The 27,239-nt window shown below is 40.1% G+C and overlaps 2 protein-coding genes across 2 annotated transcripts; one reads left to right on the top strand and one right to left on the bottom strand.

The window, feature by feature from the left end:
• Positions 1 to 1,456: 1,456 nt before the first annotated feature.
• marcksb (myristoylated alanine-rich protein kinase C substrate b) lies at positions 1,457 to 4,126 on the bottom strand. The gene is made up of 2 exons (XM_034125997.1): positions 3,744 to 4,126; positions 1,457 to 2,745 (listed from the first exon to the last, which is right to left on the bottom strand). The coding sequence occupies exons 1-2, from the start codon at positions 3,837 to 3,839 to the stop codon at positions 2,185 to 2,187; spliced, it is 657 nt and encodes a 218-aa protein (XP_033981888.1). The 5' UTR covers positions 3,840 to 4,126; the 3' UTR covers positions 1,457 to 2,184.
• A 3,222-nt stretch (positions 4,127 to 7,348) lies between these two features.
• Positions 7,349 to 26,849, top strand: fyna (FYN proto-oncogene, Src family tyrosine kinase a). Its single transcript, XM_034125258.1, has 12 exons — positions 7,349 to 7,504; positions 14,197 to 14,453; positions 16,564 to 16,660; positions 17,534 to 17,632; positions 17,845 to 17,948; positions 18,261 to 18,410; positions 18,996 to 19,160; positions 19,898 to 20,077; positions 20,478 to 20,554; positions 21,501 to 21,654; positions 23,241 to 23,372; positions 25,263 to 26,849. The coding sequence occupies exons 2-12, from the start codon at positions 14,207 to 14,209 to the stop codon at positions 25,469 to 25,471; spliced, it is 1,614 nt and encodes a 537-aa protein (XP_033981149.1). The 5' UTR covers positions 7,349 to 7,504; positions 14,197 to 14,206; the 3' UTR covers positions 25,472 to 26,849.
• The last annotated feature ends 390 nt before the right edge of the window (positions 26,850 to 27,239 follow it).

Below are 27,239 nucleotides of genomic sequence, written 5' to 3'. Positions count from 1 at the left end.
TCTGAGGGGACTGCCATTCAGAGATGGTCTGCGGTTACTGAGGTGGGACCGACAGGAGCACAGACGGAGCACTGCGTCTGCTCCACTCCACAAACCACACTCCAAATATATCTGTTGCACTCAAATGAATAATTTCACTTTGATATATTTTGTAACATGCTCACCTGCTGTATTAACTTGTACATATGTAAACTCTTGTTTTCCCATTTTCTTGAAATATCTAAGAAAAGAAGGGAGAACCTGAGGACAGAGTTGTGTGGCATGATGGGATACTGTGAGGCACAGGGAGGCCCAAAATGGGTAGCAAATCCCTCAACAACCTGACCAAAATATACACACAGACCAGGATGCAGAAATAGAAATATTATGTGTAAAACACACCCTTCTTGTGGCAGCCAAAGTTGCAGTACACTGGGTTATACTGGGTGCAAAGGAAATAGATGGTTTGAAAATGAGTGTGGCACAGATGTGGGTGTCTAAAAACACCCTGGGGTTTGCCGTTTCTACTCTTGAAAAGATTCTGATCTTTTATGGTGTTTGCTTGAGGCAATTTCAACATGTCAATGAAAGGCGCATGCATCACTTAGGTATGTGCTAAAGTTGTAGATACAAACAATTGTAGACACCATAAAAAATGTTTGTTTCCAACACTATCATTTACATTGCAAAGCCAGCAGTTTACATAACTTACCTCAAGTCTTATCACATAATTATGCAGTGGCTGTTCCCAAGAAAGCCAGTCATTTCCTAAAAATACTGGAGGGCAGCAAAACATCTTAATTTGTCTCCTCGCAAATTAGTTTAGAGAAAGCATGTTTATTTTGCGATGCTCACATTCTTGGATTTCTAAAGTTATAAATCATGTGCTATTTTGTCATTCTTATTGCTCGATTAAATCTCTGGAATTCTTCTGAAGTCAATTTCATCTTGTTAAATTGTATAATATAGAATAATTTGAAGGCCTGTTATCCTTACAAGAGACTGCAGTATTGTCAATGTCATTAATGTAATACAGCCTGCTGAAGAATTTAAATGTTCTGACAATTTGACATTTTATGCCAAGTATTTTGAGGCACTCTATTCTCCATACAATGATTGAAACACCTGAAATTCCTATAAGGCTCCACACGAGGGTGCTGTAACGCAAATAATTGGAGTGTGCTCAGTAAGTCACACAACACAAAACTGAAATATGAAACCTACTCGGTTACAAAATCAATAAACGGATTATAACCCTGATAAATAAATTAGCTTAGTGGAGCTAAATGTCTTTATTCTTCATTAGTGCTGACAACTATAATCAGTTTAGGCAATGTTGCATTCCATATTGAATATGGTGATGCCTCATTATATACAAAATAAATTATGCCATATAAAAATTGCACCCAAACCCCTATGAGTGTGCTTTGTAGTGTAGAAATTAAGTGGTGTTGAAGTCATTACAGCTTGACGCAAATTTTGCTTAAAACATCTCCCAATTTTATTCAATCTTACAAATGGTGAAAAACAAGAAAAACTTCATTTACAATGGGTAATCTGTTAAAAACTTCAGTCATTTAGGTACATCTCAGTCATAAAACCAGTAATATCAAAGTCTATACAACGTGCATTACTACAGAGTTCTGAAATGGTGGTATCTAATGGAAAGTGATGAGCATCTATTGTTTTGACAGTTAACTATATCTACTTAATTCAGGAATGGTTGTGTCCACAGGAGCGTCGCATTTCTAAGAGTTGTAAACAACTGTGCACTGCAAAGACAACATTTAAGACTTGGTTTAGGACTTTCCCTTTAAATATCACAATGTGTCAAATCTTGCAGACACAGCTTTAGCTGCTACATCCAATTGCCCAGCACCAAATACTTTGATAAAATATGTCAAATTCAGCAACGTGTCAACAAAGTCATGGTTTCATGTAGAGAAAAAAACATTCACACCCACATTCGCACTTTCACACACGGCCAACATCACACATGCAAGCACCAATGAGCAGTGAGGAAGCAGCACACTCCAGTACACCTCCTGTTCATCACTGCCAAGGACCTTGCAGTCATTATGGATGAGATGGTTGCAGAATAGTAAACAAACACCAAAAAAAATGAACAAAAAAATCCCTGGTTTTAGACAAGTCCTCGCATTCCTTCAGACGGGCTCCTTCATTCCGGTGTCTGGCTCAGTAGGATTACTCAGCAGCGGCCTCTGGACTGGCTGCCGTCTCTGGCTCAGCGGGTGAAGCCTCCGCCGGTTTCTCCTCTGCTGCAGGTTCTTCTGCCTTCACCTCCTCAGCTTTCGGCTCCTCAGCTGCAGCCTCCTTGGCTCCCTCCTCAGCTGCAGCCTCGGCTGGTTTGGCCTCCTCAGCGGCTGCCTCCTCAGATGCCGCCTTCTCTCCTTCGGCTGGTTCGGCTGCTGCGGCTTCTTCCTCTGTTGCCTCCTCAGACTCTTTCTTGGTCTTCTTGAATGAGAAGCCGCTGAGCTTGAAGGAGGGTTTCTTGAAGGAGAAACGCTTTTTCTTCTGCTTGCCATCCTCGCTGGACGGAGTGCCTTCCTCCGGCTTGGCAGAAGCCTCTCCGTTTGTGGCGGCAGGCTCCTTCTCGCCGTTGGCCTCTGCAACTTCTACTTTCTCGCCATTCTCTTCTTTTGGCGCCTCCTCAGTGGGAGTGCTGCCGTTGGCCTGAACATCAGCTTTGTTGGCCTCCTCTGTAGCTGGAGAGGTATCCCCATTGGTCTTGGCGTGGCCATTCTCCTGGAAGGAAAGAGAATGAAACTGTCATTTGTGAACCTTTCCATGTTATTTAAGGAAAAGGGAGTTTGTTCATCTGTAATCATGCATCTTAGGCCAATTCTGGCCTACATAAGAGAATGTGTGTGCAAGAATACCCCCTGCAAAATCTGGCATGATGTGGAATTTAATCAAATGCAAGGACTAACCAATAGGAAAAAGCCCTAAAACTGCAGTAACATCTGTTACTAGGAGAGTGACGACAGACCTGTGGTTTTCAGCAGTAGGCTAGTCTGCTAGACTGCAGTACCGCCGGCTCCCGCCAGGTGGTGTTCAGTGTGGAGACACAGGATACAATATAGGAATTTTGTGACTTTAAGCCTTATTTTAATGACCTTTTTAATAAACCATTGTGTGTTATTTTATTTGAGATATATTCCCACCGTTCAACTCGGTGTTTTTTCAAACAATTGGTTGATTTACAGGGTAGTGTTGGCACAAAAACGTGGCTCCTTTCTTGAATCTGGCAACAAAGGCGTGGTATCGTTTTTTAAAATGGCCATGCCACAGTGAGAGCGCCCACAAACCCCCGCTGCACACATTTCAACCAAAAGAATACCAAAACAGCCGCAATGTTTCAGAAACCAAAGCCCCGTCGAAATGATTGTGATAAATCAAAAATGTCAATTTCGACCTGGTGAAATAAACACTCAACAAATTAGATGTGCGGCCTGATATATATATATATATAAAAAAATGAATTAAATAATATGCCTGTATGAATTTTAAGCAGTTCAAACAGAAAATGCATCAATTTTAATCAACGTTGCGTTAAAAAGCACATGATTTTGTAACAATGCTTTCGCCGGTGGAAATGGATACATGTGGCCACTTTCCCTGAATGCCGGTGAGCGTGGGGATGCGCTACAGGGAACATGGAGCACGCCATTGACGCAACACATTGTTAAAACCAGATACAATTCCGACGGAGCAATTAAGACTTAAATAATTAAATTATATACCTGTCCGTTCGTCTTTGCTGCAACGGCTGCACCTTCTGCTGGCTTTTCCACCGCAGCTTCCTCTTTTCCAGCGGTTTTGGAGATTTGTGCTCCCATGCTTTTGGTGCAACAAAGGAACCCAACCGATCAAATGAATGAACAAAGACCGCAAGCTTCCTCCCCAAAGATTCAAGTCAAGCGCCGGCAACTCCTTCTACAACCGAGACCGGTGGATCAGCCCGAAACCGAAGTGACCGCAGAGGGACGAGAGAGAACCTGCAAGAATTGTGGCAAAGATGCAAAAGAAACGGGAATTCTTTCAATTTTTTCTCGAGCGGAGTTTGTAAATGGAGAAATTGGCCCCACCGCAAATGAGATGCGGAGTACAACGCCCAAGTCCACTGATGAATGGGCACTGGGGCTATGACGACAAAGCCAGCCCGTCTCCACCAATCACAAGTCCGGGATCCAACGAGTGGAGGGGGGTCATGGAGTGGGGGCCATGGACAATAGGAGACACAACAACATGGCCAACAACTTGCTCTTATATTCACTTTCTGGTGCAGAAACTTGATTTTATATGACTGAAATAACGACTGAGATTTCATGAAGCTTTACACTATCAACATATTCAACTGTAGGCTGGTTTCAAGGAGGTGATATCTCCTAAATAGTGGATAATCCCATACTATAATTAACAATAATGGTTACATAAAACACATAAAAAGGCCAACATGTGTATGCTTTACATGTATATGACATTCAATTTCTGTATTAAGAAATATTTAGTCTTCCCTGTAGCACAATTTCTGGCCATTCTTGTATTTCATTATACAGCAGGTTTCATCTAAGAGCAATTGCCTTAAAAAAATAATATATATGTGTACATTTACATTAATATACAGTACAATATGCAATGATATATCATAAAACATTATTTGATGTTTAGCAGATAAAAAAATACATGTAGAGTTAAATGTATTACTTGTGCTGAAACAAATAATATGGAAGAAGTTGTTTGTCCCAACTGAAGACATGCGAGTGCAAAAACAACAGCATGTTTCTGAGAAAGCACAGCTCAGCTGGTCTCATGTCATATCATTACGCACCCTCCTGACATATGCCTCGCTCGATAGACAGACGTGCCCTGTAACTATAAGCCCCTGTGCCCACAACTTCCCTCGTCCCTCTTCTTGCATAATAGCGTCTTGTCTGCTGGTTGCAGCTGGAGCATCCCAGTGACCCAGATATAATGAGAGTTTATGGCCCTCTTCTCCAGCAGCCTGCAGTGCTCTGACTTCACCACCAGCCACAAGTCTCCTCTCTGCCATCACTGCATGACCCACATCTCCATGGTTACCAGTCCAAAATGGCTCCAAGGAAGAGGCTGCATGTCGAGGGCTTTTAGCGACCATGACTCCTGTTTTTTGGAGAAGTAGGGTGAGAGTGAGTTCAAAACAGTGCAGACAACAGTTTGAGGATTAGGGTGACTTCTTTCACCCGCCCTCATCAAGCTAACTAGGCCACGCTCATTGTTGTGATCTTCTGATTACATGCAAAGCTGTAATTATTATGCTGAGCTGCCATGAATATGTAAACCAGGGGACAAAGCCAGCAGGGCACGAAGCACCATGCAGGCCAGACATTCAGACATAAAGACTTCACCTGTCAGGAAGATACTGTACAGCATCAGGATCTTAAAGCACAGCCTGTGTGTGTTCAGTGTGTGTGAAATGAAACAAAGGCACAAATCCACACAACATCTTAAACATGCGAAAGGTATTCATTACACTTCTCACTTTCCTGCCTTTTAGTTTCTTCGGGTGCCAAAAACACCCACTACACAGTTTTTTTATTATAAGGCTCTACCAAACAGTTGAGTCCAATCAACTGTATATAACGTTAGGAAAATAAACTGTGTCCATTTAAAGTAAATGTACATTTTTAACAACATGCATTTCTTTTTTACACTACAGTGAAACAAAAATATATAAATCATCTGTTTATTTGTCAATATCAATAGAAAGTTTAAAGATATGACATAAACATCAAAAACTTTAAAAAGAGAATCCACAGAGTGATTTTTTAAAGTTGAGTAAACTGTATAGTACCACAAAAGCTAAAACACACAAAGTTTCCATAACATGTCCCTCAACCAAAGACCAAACTTTTGAAAGTAAAAGTGAAAAAAACTACTTTATTTTATCAAGTTTTTATGTTGTATATCACTATAAGTGTATTGTCTCATTTTTCACTACTTTCTGACAGACTACAAAAAGAGCCACATGCTTTTTCTGTCAGCTAAATAAGTGCATGTTTGGTTTATTGAAGCCTGATCAGTGTTGAAACCGCTTCAAAACTGGAAGTATGTTAAAGGTAGGGTAGGTAAGAATGGAGAAACCAGCTCGAGTAAGCTAGAATTTGAAAGTACAGAGACACACACGAACGTGCACATGACCAATGAGGGCACGAGATAAGTTTGTGCACGAGATGGAAGGCTGACAGGCCGGCAGGCCATCCAGTTATCTGCCGCGGGCCGAGGCAGATAATTGGACTAGCTTTTTACAGCGCCACGGCTTCCACAGATGAAATATTTGTATATATTTATTGTCAAAGCATTTAATTGATTCATTGCTATCGGGATGTTAAGAGCATTCCATGGAATATAACAAAAAGTGTTTCTGAAGTGAATTACCTACCCTACCTTTAAGTTATCGGGGGTCAGAGGTCAGCAGTGTGCTTCATAATCACATTCTTGAACAGATTTACATTTAGTTTGTATAGTATCCAAAACATTATAATATGGATTAGGATTTGTTTTCCATTTTCTTTTGCAAGACATGTTGTATTTGCACCTAAATCTCTTTCTGAGGGGTTCAATATTGCTGATAAAATATAAATACAGGTGACACAGTTTTCTTATTTCAAGCAGGTTCCAACAAAAAACAACAACATGATATTGAACTCATGAGCTTCCCTACAGGCACAGAGGAATATTACCTGTTAAGGATTTTAGTTTGAATACAACTAATTCACGAAGGCTTGACCCAAAGATTTATGAAAAAGGGTTTTGGTTCCTATTTAAAAAAATGTAAGACTTATTAGTGTTTTATTATCTGTATGCTGATCTGTGTGTTTCTTATTCCCATTTAAATACTTTCACTGAGAGTATGAAGAAGGCTCAAATCTCAATTTGCTCATCATGCTTTGTTATTTAGTCTTCTGAAAAACGAAGGGGCGTCCCACTATGCATTGTAATTTGTTATTGGAGGAGAGCGCTGTCAATCACAGCCCTTTTGCTGCGTGGATCCGCATCAGCTGCACGCAATCACACGACGTCAAGACGTCAAGAGATAAACCGGAAAACAAAGCACTATTTGCAGATCAAAATAAAAGCACGGAACTAAGTCATTTAAAAATCATATACCGGTCTTTCTTGACATAATGATGCTCATGCAGGATCAGATAAGTTATAATCATGTGAATTCATGTTTGTTTGACACTCTGTATTGTTGTTTTCACATTACAATGACATTAGAACAACAGCTTTATTTTGAAAGGACAAACCCAGCAGCGGTGCATTTTATTGTTGTGAACTTGACTGTTCGCCTTCGTCATCATCTGTACGCACGGCGGCGACAGCAGCTCCTGAATCGGGCAGGGAGGACCGCGATTCTCTCTCAATGCGAAGGAAAAACACTCACAGAGAGTAGAAAAATATCTGCGAACTCCCGCACGAAAGTCCCTCTGGAAACTCCGATGGATTAATCTGATTTTCTGCGGTAAGCACGCCTTTGTTTTTTATCTTTCTGTGTAGAATTTCAATTGGTGCACCCGCCTCGTCCCCTATTTTGCGCTGTGGACTGCGAGATGAATTCATCTCGGTGAAAGAGAGAGCAGAGGAGATAAATGACACATTGTGGGTCGCTGCAATACTGCCAGTATTCCGTCTAGTCGTCCTGCAGATAAACGTGCATATATTTGACGGGAAGCGTTGCCTTTAGAGGGGGTAAAAACACAGAGAGAGGTGGTGGTCTCGTAATTGTGGATGATGTTTTGCAGTGCTGTGATTGTGGAGAGGGGGCTCTGTGTTGCAGCAGGGATGGATGCGCTGCAGAGCATAGCTGACCACTGAGGCCATTCACACTCACGATGAACGCCACAATGGCCTCCAGACAGCCTCCTATTGATTCACCCCAAAATAATTGTGCTATGATTAAAGCTAATTGCATTGCCGCGCTGTTGAATATCCAATTAAAGCTGTCCTAATCGGGTTATCTGATGTGTCTGGAGGTGCAGCCATCCATCTTGTTGGCAAACACCAGGGCTGGTGTACACAGTGTGTAGCTGGGGGCTAAAGCCTCGGTTCTATCCATGTGCAATAAGTTAGCTGTGTGTGGGTCTGCAGCCTGAAGCTTTCAGTATCCAGCCTGTCATTGGTCCATGAATGAATACACAACTGTCGTGCGTGATGTGTATGAATTTTGAATGAAAGGAGTTGCATATTATGGTTCATGGACCATATACTCCCCTTCAGGCCCTCTCTGTCCATACAGTTTAGCCTACTTATGAGGCACACTGGAGTATAAGCCACTAATTGTGACTGATTTTAGGTTGAAATGAAGTATGTCCCCACAAAGGCGTTTCATTTGACCCAGTAAGGGGTTAATTAATTGCTTGGTTAAAGCAAAATGTATTCATTAACAACATATCAAGTAGTTGTATGACTGTCTATCTATAGGTCAACAAATGTCACACACACAACAGCCACAGCAGCTAATGCTGATTTTCAGTTGAAGCTGCAACAGTTAGTTTAATTATCAATTAGATGATGAACATTAATCAATTGGGCACCTGTTTGATAATGGAGGAATTATTTAAGAAATGTGCTTTTCAAAAGTGACTGTGTTCTTGATTTGTGATATTTTGCACTATTAATCAGAAAATGCAACCCATTTGAAGACATCACCTCAAAAAAATCTTATTGGCAGATTCATTGTTACCCGTATTTACTTCGGTTTGTGTGTTTGTCAGCACGTATTTTGGGAAAACAACTGGACCAATTGAATGAAAATTGGTTGGAAGCGCATACTGTAGCATCTATAAGAAAAGAAACCATTAAGATATAGGTAAATAAAAAGTCTATAAGATAAGTGTTTCATTTGAAAAACTCCCAAAATAGATACTAGTAACACTGTTTTTTACAAACTGATTGAATCAGCTATTTACAGCACTCTTACACCTTCTGGCTCGTCCTCAGTTATCTTTTTTTAAATGCAAGTGTTATTCAGAAAACTTCTAACCTCCATTTCTGTAGACCCACCACATCAATATTTCCAGTGTATTCTTACACCAACCATTGCCCTTCACTGGCACCAGATCTGGAAAAAAACGTTTTAAACCCCCCAGTTCAGACTGACAGGCAGAAGCAGCAAGAATCTGCTCCTGTTTCTGGAAAAAGAGAAAAGTTCATGTTATTCTAATTTGCCCTTATCTCATTTGGTAAATATTCATCAACCAGTCACCAATCTCAATGACTGAATGGGTCTTTACAATGTGCTCAGTGATTTAACAACATGACTCAACATACTCAAATGTGAACATTGTGACACCAAAACACAGTCAAGGCTTAAACCCACGCGTACGTACTGTATGAAGCTCAGCTGTGGGTTTTATAACCACCTCTGTTCATTCAGTATGAGAAGAATGCTTTGAAAGCCTCAACACTGCATGTTATTGTGCTGATAATCTTGTAGCAGGGTGAAATGTGGCCATTGTCTTGTTGTTGATATACTGAATGAACTCAGTTGTCTTACACAAGCAAATGTTGTAACTAGTCCAGCAAACACAGGAGAGTTTTATACGCATTCAAATGTCACACAATTATCTTCTTTTACGTCAATTCTTTGTTGAATGAACAGAAAGTAGATTTTTAGGAGATGAATAAGGTCGTTGCGAGCGTGGCTTCAGTAGGAGGGCTGTGGGAGGGTTGACCTTGTTTTGTGTCATGAGTGTAAAGGGACCCCACATTTCAAATTAAACAGAGCTGTCTTGTTAGAGGCTGGGCTGAATTGCAAAATGATTGTATTCTGGAGAGATTTGCACATTCATGAGGTTAAATAATGACGGCATTCTAAGATGTAGGGAACATTTGAGCTTAATTTGTAAGTCAAATTTCCAACTGTTGTTTTTCAATTTTTGAGCTGAGAGCATGTACCTATTGTTTTGAATCTTTTCAGTTGTTTTTCAAGCAAAGTGATGACATTTTCGCTGTTCTAGCTTCTAAACAAATATGAGAATAAGCTGTTTTTCTTTATGATATTTTATGGGATTTGAGCTGGTATTCAAATAAAACAATTAGTTTTTTGAAATGAGAAATGGCCATTTAAAAAAAACAATATTTTAAAGACAAAACGATTAATTAATCAAGCTTGAAAAAGGTGGATTTGATTTCGGATCACCAAAGGACACATTTGTTTTTTACAGCATGTATAATAAACAACCCAAAAAGGTTGGGAAATGATGTTGAACCATTCAAATAATTCATTGAAAAATGTTGCTGATTTTTGGCTGTTGACAACTAAGGGGTTGACTACCTAATCTCTACAATAAATCAACACCAGTGCCCGTTATTACATTTTCAGTCCTGACATGCATTGTCTTTTCAGGCCAGCGCATATGTCTGTTTCTCCGGCCTGTCTGTCTATCTCCTGTGTCATTCATCAGTCACGCTGTGTGACCCTGACATGTCTGTCCTTTTAATTTCACATATTGATCTCTCAGCCTTACTATAAATGGCCTAGTATCTCATTATGGCTCCCAGCTCCTCTGTTTTTACTACAGATGATTAACACAGCATAAAAAACAGTCAGAAAATGTAAATCCAGTTGATCCCATCAGCTTTGACTGATGCACTGATTTGTACTGGCCCTATCCAGTTCATTTCTGTTCAGAAAACAATTTGTACCTTAATTTAAGAAATAAAAAGTCACTTCCTGATGTGAAGGAATCTTGTCTTGACAGTTTTGAGATATGGCTGGACATTAAAGTCATATTTCAGACTACATCTTGAGCCAATCAAGAGGAGGACTTTAAATTTGATAGCTCTGTCCGTCTCGTGTTAAAGTCAAGTCCTCCCACTCTTCCACGTCTCTGCCTTTTTGCCAATAACTGTTACAACACACCACATAGCTACGATCCTGTCCCCACTGGAGCTTTCTTATCATGGCAGTGTGGTCCTCTCAGAGGCAAGCTGTTCATTTGGGTCTGAAAATAGCGTTACGAGCGTTCTTGCAGGGTGAGGTGGTCATGCTATACCCAAGCCGTGCCACGGAAAGGAACAAACCCCGCGGCAGTGATGCCATCATCTGCTTTTTTGGGGGGGAGAAAGTTGAGCCGCAGGTCAGGCGTGGAGCAGTCTAGTATGTGTTTAGTGTCCCTGAAACGCACCTAAAATCACTACGTTGCAGAGCTTTGTCTTGACATTTTGATATGATCCATAGTGCCTTTTCATGCGTGTAATTGAATAACAGAGAGTGGTCGTCCTTTGGATCTGAAAGTCAGTGATGAATGCTTCTGAAACTCTTATGTTATTTTGAAAATGTGATACATCTGCCTGTTGCTCTCAAGCTAAACTTGATATATATCGTTTGTTGTGTCCAAAGATTTTTATAAAGCTCTCATCGAGCAACTTCAACTCAACGTACACACAGATGTCCATGTGCAAAAGTTTACTACACAAAAAACAAAATACTACAAAGGGAACATATGTATAAACAATACAAGATGGCCTAGATTCTATGCAGCAGAATAGTTACAGACATGTTAAAGCTACAGTCTTTTTACTTCAAGAGCAGGAGGAATTTTATAATCCCTGAAGGCAGCACGGCGACGTGAGATCTCCCCTCATTTACTCTGATCCCTCCAGGAGTGGATGCGGTGCTATTTTCATTTCAATCACTCCAGTTAAAGTGAAAATCCACCAGAAAGCAGACCCGTGGTGTCGCAGTCACTCCAGTTAATATGTCCATGCTTGTGCAATTCTCCACCAAAGCTGTCACAGATTTTAATAAGTTACTAACCCTGTTTTCATCGGCTGGTCAGCACTAGATGTCTGTGGGTTAGTTTTTGCAATATCTCCTTGACTTATTGATATATAGTTTGACAGCTTGTCACATTGACGATATGACAGGCTTCACCTTTTCATTTCTACTGTTTTCCGAGAGCCTTTCCCCTTAATGAAAATTGTAGGCTTAACATTTGTTTTAAGGTGGATCTATACTTTTAATATACCTGCTGCACCGTAGAGAGCTGTTGCGGTAAATACCAGAAGATGGAAGAAGTGAAAGAAGATTATTTGTTATTTTAAGGATTACGAGAGAATCAGCTCCTTCTTCTATTTGAGTCTTTGGTCCCACAGCTTTGGTCTCTGGGCTCATACTGTAATGCTACTGCTGGGCTGGTTTCTTCTTCTGGGTATTTATGGGGTTTCATTGGCAGTAATGAATCACAATGATTTTCCTCCTCTCTGCGGTGGCTCCATTCTTCTGTTAGTTAAGTAGTATGGAGAAAATATAGGACTGGAGAAATTAAAGAGTCTTTCTGTGCACAGGAGGAGAATTCTGTATTTGGGACGCATGGTGGTTATTTCTGTGATTTTTACTTGCATTACTGTGCGTGCCTGTGAGCAGGAGGAAACACTATTTCTTATTGCTGTGGCAGCGATCATCAAGACTAAGGATAACAAAGCATCATGGACTTTTTGACATGACAAATGTGAGCACACCCTTTTTTATTTTCCCTTTGTCTTAAATATGAGTTGCTTGCTTGAAAAAGTGAAATACTCGTGCAGGATGTAAGTCTTCAACAACACTTAACTTTGCCTGTTGCAGTGCTGGCTCTGTGAAGCAAGTGACACATCTGTTTGCACTTTTTTCTGAAGTTGGCATTTGGGTTTCTGGCTTGTAAAAAGGCCCGAAGGAATCCAGTCATATATATTTTGTAGCTTAAGCTCTGGTGTCCTTCAGGACATGCCTCCTACTCCAGCTCATTTGGGCTTCAAACTGCAGTATAGTCTCCTAAAAGAAAGATAGTGTTTATACATTTTATTGGTTTGCAACACTGTCAATGTTTGGTGCACAAAATGTCAGCAGTCAGCTAACATTTGTCCAAAGTTACATCTTGAAATGCCTTGTTGTCCAAAACGGAACATATTTAGTTCAATCTCAAAGAAAACCAGGGAATTCACACAATTTAAGTGCCAAACAACATAATAATGCTCAAAATAACTGTCTTGTCTTTCTTTCTTTTAATTGATGAATTGATTCATCTCTTAATCTTCAATAATGAGATGCAAAGAGATTCTTCTAGCTGAAACGGTTTCCTCCAAAATCATCTTTACTCTGTGTGTGATGCTGCTGCTGGGTATTGTTGTATAACATATTTGGCATTTTCACTTGTCCAAAACCTACTATTTTGTCCCTATCATTGGCAAAAACCTTTTTCAAAAGATGATTCTTCTTCTTGTTGTATAAATCCCTCTTGGCAGAACAGAGACACCACCTGTGAGTCAACTAGCTCTTCTGTTAATGTGGATCTGAATCTTTTAGCTGAGGTCAAAAGCTTTGTTTCCCTCCTCCTCAGTCTCCTGCCGCCCAGGTGTTTGCCCCCAGCACCCCCTCCACCCATGCACAGCGACTGTAAACAAGTGTGTTTCCAATTAGCCGTCTCAAAAGTCAGCTGGCCTCTAGCGCTGATAAAAGACAACAGTCTGTCTGCACTCTCCTCCTCTCCGCGGCTCTGTAAGCTTGCAGGGCTTAATGGGGGGCACGGTGAGCTGAAATGTGCATTAGTTTAACTAGGTCTTATAAAGATGGTAAGGCTCTTTTTTTTTTAAATTGGCAAAGTAGATTGCCTTACCCATTACAGAAACTGGTTTGCTTTACTGAGGCCAGCCCCTGTCATGGGACTCAGTGTAAAGTCTGCGAGCGGTTTACTGTTAAGAGCCTCTCTGTGCATTTTAACTGAATCTTTAGTTGGCTGTGTGGCTACTTGTAGAGAAAACAAAAATAAAGTGCGTGCCAACTTGTAAATGCAATGGCTGGTTGTAAACTCTTCCTAAAAGTGTGGTGGTGCAACAAGATGGAAAATTAAACCATGATAAGTAGAGCTGGTCAATTCTTTTATAGTGTGGATATTCTCAGCATAGAGTATCTGTACACATATTTACAGTGTTTACATTATTCATACACTGCATCTCTGTCCCATTATGTGCCTAAGTATAATTAGTAATGGAGTTTAAACTATCGTGTTTAATTTCAGCCTAATTGAAAGATTTTTCATACAGCTTTCTGTAACCCTCAGAGGAAGCTCTGAAATAATGGAATATTGAATCATAATTTCCCCAATGGAGACGGCTTTTGAGCTATTATTTCACCCACGTACTAATTTCCTCTCTTTCTCTCTCCACCCACAGAAAGGAGAGAATGGGCTGTGTGCAATGTAAGGACAAAGAAGCAGCAAAACTCACCGATGACCGGGAGACCAGCATCTCGCACAACTCGGGGTACCGCTATGGGTCCGACCCCACGCCGCAACACTACCCCAGCTTCGGGGTCAACACCATCCCCAACTACAACAACTTCCACACCGGCGCCTCGCAGGGGGTGACCGTGTTCGGAGGGGTCCACACGTCCTCGCAGTCTGGCACGCTTCGGTCTCGAGGAGGAACAGGTGAGGTTCAAGGAGCTTTTTTAAACGAGTCTGTGGAGCATGTAAATTGGTTTGAATACAAGGCAGCTGTTTAGTAACTAATAGGGTTTGGGGGGTACAGGTTTTAAAGGCTGTTGCTGTTTTGAAAATATATCTTGTGATACTTTTTTCATGCCAAACTATCTGTTTATTATTGAGCATTATTGCCACAATGTAAAATCTTCAATGTGTTAAACCATAACAAAAATTCTGCATAGAATAAAACAAATAAGGTTTTTGGGGTAAAATACTTTTTAGCAGATCTATTTCCTTCATTTACTGGTCTTTATGCTAAGCTAGGCTAACTGTCTGCCTGCTGCTTGTATTACCATATTTGTTTTACACACATAAGAGTTGTATTGAACATCTCTTACTCTCTGCAAGAAAGTGTATTCCCCAACATGTCACACTGTTCCTTTAAGAGAAGGTCACATTGTAATTCTGAAATATGTTGCTGTCATTAAAAGGGGGTCACATTTCAAACACAGCAATTAAAAGAGAAATGAAATGTTGGTCTAAGTTGTAAACATCTGTAAACTTCTCTGAAAACCACTCACTGTCTGGCCCTCGTCCAACATTCACTGACTAGCATTCATTAATGGTTGCAGAGCAAGGTTGGAATTTCAAATGTAAAAATATGTTGAACTCTTTCTTCGTCCTATAGTAAATACATGATTCCTCCTGTGTGTGGTGATACTCTGGTGATGCGATTGTTCTCGTTTCTGCAGAAGATGAATGTCCACTGTCTGAAAGCTAATGGAAAAGAAACAGTGACCTAAATTGCTCTTTGAAGCACTTTCACGACCAGATAGATCAGGCATTGTGCTGAATAGTGGTGACATCTGCTTTACACTCTCTTACTTAACATTTTAAAGATATATGTAATGTGTGATGCATAAATCAGCATCTCCTGCTTTGATGTAAATTACTCTAGTACAGACAAACACTCTGCATCTGTGGAGTGCACCACCAGCATGTATACATGAAAAAGAGTACTCCAGGAGGCAACAGTAAACAACATTAACCTTTGAGTTTGTTAAAAAAAAAACAGTCAACTAGCACGGGGGAAATCCTCATGTGACCCCTTTGTGAAGTTATCAACATGTTCGCCTGTGACACAGTGAGCCCTTCGGTCATTGTAGGGTTTATTTTGGAGGTCACTGCATTTAAAGGGAAACACACAGGGTTTTATTGCAGCACTGTGTGTCCAGAAACGATTTAGATCAAATCAGAAAATGAAATCATTTTACAGACTCAAGCTTATTAGGAGATACAGGGAGTCCAAGGCCATTTCAAATCACATTAGATACATTTGATTAGCCTCCCTCATATAGTCCTTGGCAGCGTTAACTGTTCCTAGAGGAAGCTCTGTCTTATAATGCTTGAAGGCAGACTTTGATGCATTTGCATGTTGAACCGATTTTAATTGTATGGTAAATGTTTTATTTTTAAACCGTGGCATGTAATAAGCTTATAAACTTGCTTAGGGGAACGTCTAATAAGCTAATGGTTGCTAATTTACATATCCAGCCGATCGAGGTCACGTGACAAATATAACTTCAATATTTGCTCTTCTTTTAACTCTGTTTTCGTCTGCACCCAACTCCCGAGGGAAATATGAGTCTCTTAGGCTGCTAAACTGTGTCTGTATGCCATTTGGTGTTGAGCATGTACCTACAGTGGCTTTATCAAACTTAGAAAAAGACTGTAAAACCAAAAAAGTGAGCTAAAAGACACTAAAAGCCAAAAATCATTTAAAAAAAATGTTCTATAGGACGCAGTGAAATAAGAGATACAATCATCTGGAACGTTTCTCTGTCAAAGTAGATATATATAATGGACGTGTAGAAAATAATAAAATAAATATGAGAATTTGGGGTTAAAATAAAAGCAGCAGATGGCCTTCAAAAAATAAATGAAGAGGGCAGTGATTTTTATTGCCATTGCATAACATAACGGAAAAGCCCATGTGGGAAACAGATGAACAAACGCAACATAACAACCACAGTGAGAGTCCCAACATAATACTGCATCTAAACAATTCACCTCTGCTAGCTCTAACCACCAAAATGTCACGTTGTTATCCCTGCAGGGGTGACTCTGTTTGTGGCCCTTTACGACTATGAAGCCAGGACCGAGGATGACCTCAGCTTCAGAAAGGGGGAGAGGTTCCAGATCCTCAACAGCACGTAAGTGTGGAAACATCTGCATGACAGCATAAAGGGAGGCGGTCGTTCTTTCCCCACTCTCTGTTTTTTGTCTGTCCTGTCTGAATGCTGCTGAAATGGTGTTTCATAAGCACAGACAAAGGAAACATGACTCTGTATCCCTGACCCGGCTTATAGGGGTTGTTTTGCATGTTGAGACACTTTGTTTTAATGATAGCTTTCTGATGGTTTGCATTTTAGAAGTGAAATATGGCTTGTCACAATTGTGGTGTAGAAATAGTGACAGGATTGCTGTGCTTTAAAAACAATACATATGTGGTGTGGCGTGTTTTTAGACCCTGTAATTTGGTAACTATCCTATCCTTATAGTGTAAAGACATTTAAATCCTTTTCTATCCGTTTTTTCTGTTAGTACATATAAACTTCTATATATACTACGACTCTATCTATTTTCCCATTTTACAAGAGGATACAACATATTTGTGGAAACTCTTTCTGAGCTCCAGGGCTTTTGGGTGGACACTTCCCATAGCAGTGTTGACTGACACCAACATCTGAGAGCTGGTGTTATGATGGTGTCGCCTTACAAACATCTGACCCAAACCATATCACATTCTTAAGACCTTAGTTCTCCCTTTTGACATAAATAAGGGGATGACTCAGATTTCAGTCCGACTTTGAAGAGATAAATCACTGCAGCTTCAGTGGCCAGCGCAGCAGAACAACAACTTGTTTTGTAGTTTGTTTTATGTGCTCTTTCCTCAGCTCTCAAAACAACACAGCCAATAAATCTGATCCGCTTCTGAGTGTCTTTGTTTGCCTGCCTGCATAATGTGTAAATGTTTGATGGCTTTATTCCAACCTCCATCTCCCTTTCTATTCTCCTCTCCTCAGTGAGGGCGACTGGTGGGAGGCTCGTTCTCTCACTACAGGTGGAACTGGTTACATTCCCAGCAATTACGTCGCTCCAGTGGACTCAATCCAAGCTGAGGAGTGAGTGAAACTTTTTTTTTTGTATATGAGCACACAGCAGTACAGCTTCCTCAGTAGAGAATATATCATAAATATTTGAGAGCTCATCTCACGGTCTTTTTATAACTGTGGCATAGCGGCACTTAGAGTAAAAATAGAACATATAGTATTGAAAAAAGTATTTAATCAAATATTACTAACCATATTTTGATTATTTCTCTTTTTCCCTGCAGCTGGTATTTTGGGAAATTAGGCCGAAAGGATGCAGAGAGGCAGCTGCTCTCCAACGGCAACGCCAGAGGCACTTTCCTCATCCGTGAGAGTGAAACAACCAAAGGTAATCCTCATCGAATATGCTAACATGTTAAATACTTTAAAGTTTGGGAAACACACAGAATATAAACAAACAAATACATATTTAGGAACCCTTTACATGACATGAATGTGGCAGTGCAAGCTGTTTATTTATAGACAAACAAAATAGAATGTTACACCAACATTGCATTTTAGAGTTCAGTTTAATATCATGTCATTAACTATGTAAGTGCTCCATTTTCATTGCCCTAAATCTTTTACACACTCACCGGAGATTTGCTCTAGTCGACTTGAAACCATTAATTGTTTCTTAATAATGTTGTCTCTGCTCCAGGGGCCTACTCCCTCTCCATCCAGGACTGGGATGACATCAAGGGAGACCACGTCAAACACTATAAGATTCGTAAGCTGGACAGTGGAGGTTACTACATCACCACCAGAGCCCAGTTTGAGACGCTCCAGCAGCTGGTGCAGCACTACTCTGGTGAGACTCTCGCCACAGTTATGGAAGATGTACATAAACGTAAAGTCATGATAGATCCTTCCCTTGAAGGTCCCCTATTATACTGTTTTTCATCAATATATTATAGGTCTCAGATATATACAAAACATGTCTCTGAAGTGTTTGGCTCCAAATACCAAACAGATCATTGTAGCATCCCATAATCCCCTCTGTTTCAGCCCTGTTTCAAAAGTGCTGATTCTCTGTCTGTTACTTTAGATGAAAATAAGGAGCCACTCCCCACGCCCCTCTGAGAGATATTTGGTTAAAAAAACACAATGGTGCTCTAGGAGGAGATTCAGGTGATAAGGTGGGGGGGGGAGGTTACCTTGGTTGGTGATTGGCTAATGGTTACACAAGCCAAAACATCGTTATGACATCAGCTCATTTTCAGACAGGTTTTTATATAAATGGATCAGGACAAAAAGAGAGAGAATCTTTTTTCCTGAAACTTTCAGAATCTCTTTACACAGAGGGGACACATGGTTATGTATACAAGACAAGAAAAAGTGGATTTTGCATAATAGGTCCCCTTTAAAATGACAAAATGTTATTTGGTTGGTTCAGCCAGGGCTGCGGGGCTGTGCTGCCGCCTGATCGTACCGTGCCACAAAGGCATGCCTCGTCTCACCGACCTGTCCGTCAAAACCAAAGACGTGTGGGAGATCACTCGTGAGTCGCTGCAGCTCATCAAACGTCTCGGCAATGGCCAGTTTGGGGAGGTCTGGATGGGTGCGTATCTTTTTGGCGTTCTCTTTTGGCAAAAATGACAATTTTGGACAGCTGGGAGCACTGTTTTCGAGAAACATACTGCGTGTGTTGGATCATTCAAAACTAACACCCAGTTATGTAATGTTACCCACAGGGAGGGGTGTTTGCTTTTAGTGATATCATTTAGGAGTTTTCTCAGTGACCATTTGGACTAGAATAAGACATTTTAAATTCTCCGGATTTCTGCTTTAGTTTGTATGGACCTTAAAAGCTAATGTATATGGTATTTGTTATGTTTTACTTATTTGTAATATGCAATAGGTGTCTGTGTCACATGGCTTATCTTTACCTGCTTTAAAAACGTGATGTTTTAGTTGAGTTCAGTAAAACTACATTTTCCCATATTGGGTTATTGTTAGATGTTGGGAATACCACAAAAGTTGTAAGTAACACAAACACAGATAAAGTCATATCGTAGAAGTTTTCAACTAAAAGCACCTTATTGGTCTCCTTCCAAGCTTAACTTAAGCCCAGAAAAGCATTATGTAACTCAATGTTAGATGTGCATGTATTTTTTGTTTCTTTTCACTTCTTCTTTTTGTACTATGATTGTAAAAATGTGTCTAGAAAAGAAACTGGAATCGTAATTTTTCAAGATGATCAATAATTGTATCTCTAAGATTTAGGATATCTATAAAATCATTCTGAAATATTAGTCACTGACTTCCCTTTAACAACCTCTTTTTTTCCCCGCTCAGGCACGTGGAACGGCACCACCAAGGTGGCGGTGAAGACTCTGAAGCCCGGCACCATGTCGCCCGAGTCCTTCCTGGAGGAGGCTCAGATCATGAAGAAGCTCCGACACGACAAGCTGGTGCAGCTCTACGCCGTGGTGTCCGAGGAGCCCATCTACATCGTCACCGAGTACATGTGCAAAGGTAGATGCTATTTTCAACTGACACTTAAACACTATGAATATTACATACATGCATCTGTGCATACACTTACACAGTGTGTGCATCATTTATGGATCTGCACTGACAGTACAGTAGGTGTCCTACTTCATAGCATGTGCATACTGTTATAAACCCACATCTAATATCAGTGATACAAACATAACTAGTGGTTGTACAGGAGTTATGTTGATGAAAACAGAGATCTTCAGTTACCACAGCAATAACTGACAAATAAAGACTGAGCCATGTGGCAGGAATCCCAGAATTGATTTTCGCTACAATGTCTTACTTCAGTTTGATCCAAATCTTGAGTCAAGATCTGGCAGATAAAGACAATACAAGACGACAGATCCTCCTAACTCGTTTTTATCTGTTTCTTTAGGGAGTTTGCTTGACTTCCTTAAAGATGGAGAAGGACGAGCCCTCAAGCTACCAAATCTCGTGGACATGGCAGCTCAGGTACGCCACTGAACATGAAATCTTGATGCTGTACACGCTGGATTTGCTACCAAAACACTCTGAGGCGATTTTCTTTTTCTGAGAGCTTATTCACTTTAACCTTATCCAGCTGGTATCAATGTATTCGTTTAAGCTTATAAGTGTTGCCCATTTACAGCCATTTCCATCCTGATGTACTGCCAATGTTTACAGATTCATTAGGCTAATCCTCATCTCAGCAGGCCAAAATGGCAGTTTTTCAAGAGTGTAGATTTAGCACATTGTTACTTAGCAGTCTGACTGGTCTGGGACACTTTTATTCTTAAAGCAATTGGACTAAAGTATCTACATTTAGTAATTAAACCTTATTGTAAGAGCACTCAGTTGCTGCATTCATTCCATTTTGAAGCTGTGATTCATGATTCTCCGAGGGTCAATAAGTAATCATATCTGATAATGGATTTTATTTGTCAAATATGGCACATCTATGGGTTTTCAGGTCTGTTGTATTCCCCTTACATTTCAGTCCCTTTTATTATTTTTAGTAGACAGTTGCAGCCGGAGGCATTGTGTTTGTTTGCGTCCGTCCGCATTCTTGTGAACACGTAATTCCAGGAAGGCCTTGAAGGAATTTCTTTGAAATGTGGCAAAAACGTCATATTGGACTCAGAGAACTTGGTGGTCAAGGTCACTGTTCTAACTCTCTGAATCATATGTTAATTATGAACATTTTCCACAAATATCTAATAGGATAAAAGGATGAGGACATGAAGCTGACGTTGTGGGCAGATACAGATGTAAACATCTACTTGACTGTTTGACGGAGGCATTCAAGCACGAGGCAGTAATAATAGTTTTAGGCTCGTAAAATAGCTGTACATCTACATTCAAATCTTGCCTAGCACACATCAAATCACCTTGAAACTCTGATATGATGTTCATTGTAAAAAATAACTCCATTCCCCAGGTGGCAGCAGGCATGGCATACATTGAGAGGATGAACTACATCCACAGAGACCTGCGCTCCGCCAACATCCTTGTCGGAGAAAGTCTTGTGTGTAAGATCGCTGACTTCGGTCTGGCCAGGCTCATCGAGGACAATGAATACACAGCAAGACAAGGTGGGTCACTGGGTTGGGCTGCACCAGCTTTAAGTGAATTCAAGTTTTTGTGTCAAATCATTCCTGGGTTCTTCCTAAACAAGAACTTGCCGGTTCCAAACTAGTGATTTACTAAATGGGGTTGCCTTGTTGAAATCTAAAGAATGTTTAAGCTTGTAACCACTTGGTGATTCGGTTGCTAGAAAACATCTAGACCAGGGTCCAATCAAAAGCAAACTTATATGTAAACAGGAAGTCAGTGTAGGACTGTAGTAAGTAGGCCAAACACTATATTTAAGGTAACTGCCTATACGTCGTAAATGTCAGTTTGTTTATGCATGCCTACATGGAGAATTGTGTGTCTTACGGCGATGGCCATTAAATAAATAAGTTACTTTACAAACCCCTAGGATGCAATTGCTGTAAGTTTGCATAGAAAAACACAGACATAATGCTCAAATATTTAGAATAAGTGTGATTGGAACTTCTCAGTGATATCATTACAGTATCTGTAATTGCGAATAAAACATTCATAAATCCACTTGGAGATCTTTGACGCTCTTTATAACTCCAGAACATGGCAGTGAATCAAATCAGTCAATTATATAACATATTACTACCGCTTTTACATATTTATGAGCAAGCTTAAAGCTAATGTGTATTTAATTGAGGAACTGTGTAACTATAAATATTTAAAAACAACTAATAACTACTGATTATACTACTTGTGTAGCATGTTCTAATTTAGTGATGTATAAATTCCTTCCAAGTAAGCAATACCTTACAGTTGCATTAACCGGCAGCAACGGTTTTTTGCAGGTCTTTGTTGGAATAGAGATTAATTTGTTCTGTAGTGTTCCCTTAGTCCTCAACCACAGTATTTCCTTCAAAACCTCAACGTCAGAGGAAAAAGTTGGCGAGCTGGCAGATGACTTATTCCACTTAAGTTAATTCCATGATACATTTTACACACACACACACGCACACGCACACGCACACACACACACACACTACTTTTTCAGAATAACAGCAGTAAATGAGCAGGAATGTGTCTTGGTGACACCAGTGGAAAACAGAAGCACATGTGGTTGCAGCGAGGCACAAATACAACAGAATATCAAACCTATACTAGGGTTCAGTGCAGGATTTAAGCCAGAGCTCATGTTCTACCTAAAAATCCATCTGTCGCTGTTTATCTCATTAGAAGAGCGAGGAATAAACGGCCCTGCCCTGAATCGCTCAAACTATGCTCTTCCTGATTATGTTTGGCAGACGTGAACAACATCAGGAGGACTTCCAGACTCTGTTAGTCACTCTGTCAACATTTTCAGTCACTCGCGGTTTAAATATTTACAATTTGGGCCAAGTGCAAAATCAGATGGAGAGAGATAATGGAATTGTTCCGCTTTTTCCCTGGTGGGATGTTATCATGTCCTCGTGTCTCTGCACTAATGATATCACAGATAAAGGGACACATTCACACAGAGGAGACTGGCCTACTTACTCTTTGGGTTTTGGTAAAGGTTATTTCTCTCAGCTGGAAAGACAACAGTGAAAGGACAAACATTTTATAGTAGTTTAACATCCAGTATCTGAATTTCTTTTAGGCGCAAAGTTCCCAATAAAATGGACCGCTCCTGAGGCGGCTCTCTACGGGAAATTCACCATCAAGTCGGACGTGTGGTCGTTTGGCATCCTGCTGACGGAGCTGGTAACCAAGGGCCGAGTGCCGTATCCAGGTGAGGGTCTGCAGCTCATGTGGGTTATGTAATCTCATCCCAACTCCAGATTATTGCTCATATTTGATTAATGCAGAGTGCGTGAGAGTGTTTGAGTCTGCTGAGACTCTAGCCATGGATCTGTATTCTAAAAAAAGAGCGGCATGTTGCATAATGTACATCATATTGTGCATTATGCAGAGCAATGTTCCCTGACGAGTGTGAAAACATGTGAAATGACAGTGTTCTTGTTTATCTGCTATACACATTCTGACATTAAACTGACATTATATGCATTTGAATGAGTAACAGAATAACACAAATGAAGAAAAAGCTCTTATTTCCAACCGTTTAAATACATGCTCCCACACACCCACACATGTTTTTCAATTTCTCTGGATGATTAAACCTGCAGTAAAGTGGAAGTTGATCTCTATGAACTAGAAGAAGCCTTAACCATCAAATGCAATTTATCAACTCACGACGAAATCTTATGTTTATGCTGGCAATCTAATGTTATAAGATTTATAACATATTACATTGTCAGCATTTCGTTTTAGGACACAGACATATTTAACGGTCTCAAAAATCCAATCGTAGTCATGCTCAACTTACTTCTTATGAGATTCATTTCTGAGCATTTCATCCTAGCATGGAAGTTGATTGTTGACCTTTAGGATCAGTATACCGTACCTCAGTGGCGAACCGTGTCTATCACAACTGGACCTTCTGTAGACACACACACACACCAAACTCTGAAAGAATACGCCCATTGGCTACAAATCAATATATGATTGGTTGATCAAACTGTCAGTCCAAATGTACGCTCTCATTCAGTGCAACGGCCAGGGCATTCTATCAAGGATATAGAATACCTTGGTTGAAGGATATTCTACCCAGAGACCCAGAACAAGATCTGATTGGTTGCTTTCTTTTCTAACACAAAACCACTGAAATGCGTAGTGCATGGTCCGAGAAGGACAAACAAATCAACGTAACACTGTAATATTACAGATCAACAACACAGATACGATTCTCATTTATTCATTTTATATACATTTTATTACATTTTATTTATATAATTAAATCGATTTTTTGTTTGTTTTATCTGAGTGTTCCAGGGTGTTCTCTGAATACCTTGAAGGCCCTGACGGTTCGCGACTGCCGTACCTGTATGTTACCAAAATTAAAGCTTAAAGGTCCAAATACTGGCTTCTAGAGCTTTGAACCGCATTTTGTTTGTTAGATAAATTAGGTTTTGAATTGTTTTGGTTACACGAAATGTAATCAAAGAATCAAACTTCATTTGTTTAGTGTTTTTAATACAAGTTAGTACAGTTTTAAGTGCTTCACAGATGATTGACCGTGAAAATAACAGAAAACAAAATAAAAAATATATAATTAAATATAATAAAAGCTATAAAAACACTAATACTAGTAAAACAGTGTTAAATAAAAACAGTGTTAATAAAATAACAACTTACAATAAAGTAAGTGATTAAAATAAGAACAATAAAATAGAAACACATGGCAAAAATCTGTTATTTCAGCTGTTTCTGTTATTTATTTGTTTATTCCACACATGGCAGTTATTTCAAAACAAAACATCTACACTTTACAAAACATGTACACTTATACTGGTTGTTGTTTTTATAGCGCATGGTGGAAAGGAGCAGGGAGAAGAAAATCTTATTTTACCTGCCCCTTCTTACAACAACAACAAAAAATGGAATGAAATAACCATTACAAAGTCAAATAAAAGCAATATTCTCTCAGGCCCAGTTGCTTCCTGTTTATTTATTTATAATTATTTTAATAAAAGAGCTCATAAAAGAAAACCCAAAAAGTGAGACCGTGATGTGAGATGCTTATTATTCCATTGCCTTCATTTCTCCGTGTTTCTCTTTCCAGGCATGAACAACCGCGAGGTGCTGGAGCAGGTAGAGCGGGGCTACCGGATGCCGTGCCCGCAGGACTGCCCCCCCTCTCTGCACGAGCTGATGGTGCAGTGCTGGAAGAAAGACCCCGAGGAGAGGCCCACCTTCGAGTACCTGCAGGCCTTTTTGGAGGACTACTTCACTGCCACTGAGCCTCAGTACCAGCCGGGGGACAACCTCTGAGCGCCACTGCCCTCATCTCATGTCATCCCACCGGCTCTCCACCAGGGGGGGCCCCACTCCACCTCTTCTCTCTCATCCTGTGGCTGTTACAATTCAAAGCTCATTGACTGACTTCTTGACTTCCAAGCTGCTGCTGCTCTGACGGCACACTGACTATCAAATCTGAGGATATTTGGAGGGGTGGGAGGGGGTGCTGGGAGTTAAAAATGACTGCAATGGATGATGGAGATGAGTCGTGTCGTGAACCTGTACGTAGTGTAAATATAAATTGCTTGTTTACTTGTCTCTTTTATGTTTCATTTTATATTACTTTTGATATTTTGGAAATGTGTGGATTTTTTTTTTAATCCGAGGTCAAAGTAATTTCAGATTTCAGCTCGTAGACAAATTGTGTGAAGCTCACATTTGCTATCAAATCGTGACTTAATAACTGTAGGAATGGTAGTTAGACATTGTGGACCGAAGCATCTCAGAAAATGTTCTTTGGGAGTCCACTGACCTTTTTTACGAGGTGAATATAACGATACTGCTCTCCTCTTCTCAAGGAACTTAGATGTACTATAACACCTGTTCTTGCCTTTTCATGTTTAGTAATATTCTTATATTGTAAGAGAATGCCTTTATGCTTTCTACACACTAACTTAGTGCATCATGGACTCTTCCACTCAAACTTGTATGGCATCTGCACTAATATTAAGTGCATTCATCGCATTTCAGCTTCAGCCAATGATTAATAGATCGACTTAAGGTGACTTTTAGTTCAGCTTCTTGTAGTTGAAAAGGAGGCGGACTTCCTCTCTTCGGACAACTGCAACCATTGTTTGGCTGACTGCTTATTATACTGGCAATATTTTAAAATGTATGTTGCATTATCGTATGGCTGCCAGCTGTGTAAGAATTCTTGTCCTTTTTCGCTTCAGCGGCCAAACAAACAAACTGCCACCTACATGACGGGAATGAAGGAAGTGACCTGTGTTTGTCCCTCCATTATGTGTATCTTAAAATAACATGTCGTTTATGAGACCAAACGTGTTTATTTCACTGTATTATTTTCCCTAAACATTTTGGCCAGTGTTATGTGTCGTTAAGATTACATAATTCTGTGACCTTTCCAGGGAAATCTGCAGCTCTGGATGACATTTCTCTCATCCTCAAGTGTCAAACTTCTCTCTGTGTGCATTCCAGGACAATACACCTTTTCTGTGCGTATTTAAGTTGCTTTTCACGGTCGGAAAAGCGAGCAAGAAGTAGATTTTGTATCACTATGTTTGCTCTAATTCAGTAGATCTACGAAACATGTTTTTGGTCTCTGCATTATTTATTGTCTCTGTCTGTTACTTGTACACCTGGTTTTGAAATAAACAATCTTGCCACCATCGTCCTGTGGAACACTTACAAATAATTAGCCCTTAACACTTGTGAGCAAGTTGTTTTAATACTTGCCTGTCATCTAGCTTTTGTCAAGGAAATATGCAGAGCCAGGGGGAGACTGACAGCAGATATCAATCACACAATAAGTGAGAGGTCTTTAAGAACGATTGAGGTATGTGGTTTTCCCTAAGGCTCCCTAATGTAAATCTCTTTTGCTGGGCTGTTAACTTTAAAGTGAATTAATATGTATTTATTACCTGTTTGTTTATATTCATTGTACTTTTTCCCAATCTTTGTTTCAGGTGTTTCATTGTTTGTTTTGTTCTGACTTTAACTTTAGCTCATTTTGTGGAATTTAGTTTGAATATAGCTTTGTTAGTCTGAGAGTATAGCTTCA

This window comes from Trematomus bernacchii, unplaced genomic scaffold (assembly GCF_902827165.1).
Source record: "Trematomus bernacchii unplaced genomic scaffold, fTreBer1.1, whole genome shotgun sequence".
Classification (NCBI taxonomy): Eukaryota; Metazoa; Chordata; class Actinopteri; order Perciformes; family Nototheniidae; genus Trematomus; species Trematomus bernacchii.
Note: the sequence above shows the minus strand (reverse complement) of the source record. Positions and strands in the feature narration are given on the sequence as shown.

Excerpts from the sequence above, each read along its gene's own strand:
- marcksb (XM_034125997.1), bottom strand. The coding sequence starts at position 3,839 with ATGGGAGCACAAATCTCCAAAACCGCTGGAAAAGAGGAAGCTGCGGTG. Across the intron at positions 2,746-3,743 it reads CAGCAAAGACGAACGGACAG|GAGAATGGCCACGCCAAGAC; the intron begins GTATATAATTTA and ends CTTTCCTTCCAG.
- fyna (XM_034125258.1), top strand. The coding sequence starts at position 14,207 with ATGGGCTGTGTGCAATGTAAGGACAAAGAAGCAGCAAAACTCACCGAT. Across the intron at positions 17,633-17,844 it reads GACTCAATCCAAGCTGAGGA|CTGGTATTTTGGGAAATTAG; the intron begins GTGAGTGAAACT and ends TTTTCCCTGCAG. Across the intron at positions 19,161-19,897 it reads GTTTGGGGAGGTCTGGATGG|GCACGTGGAACGGCACCACC; the intron begins GTGCGTATCTTT and ends TTCCCCGCTCAG.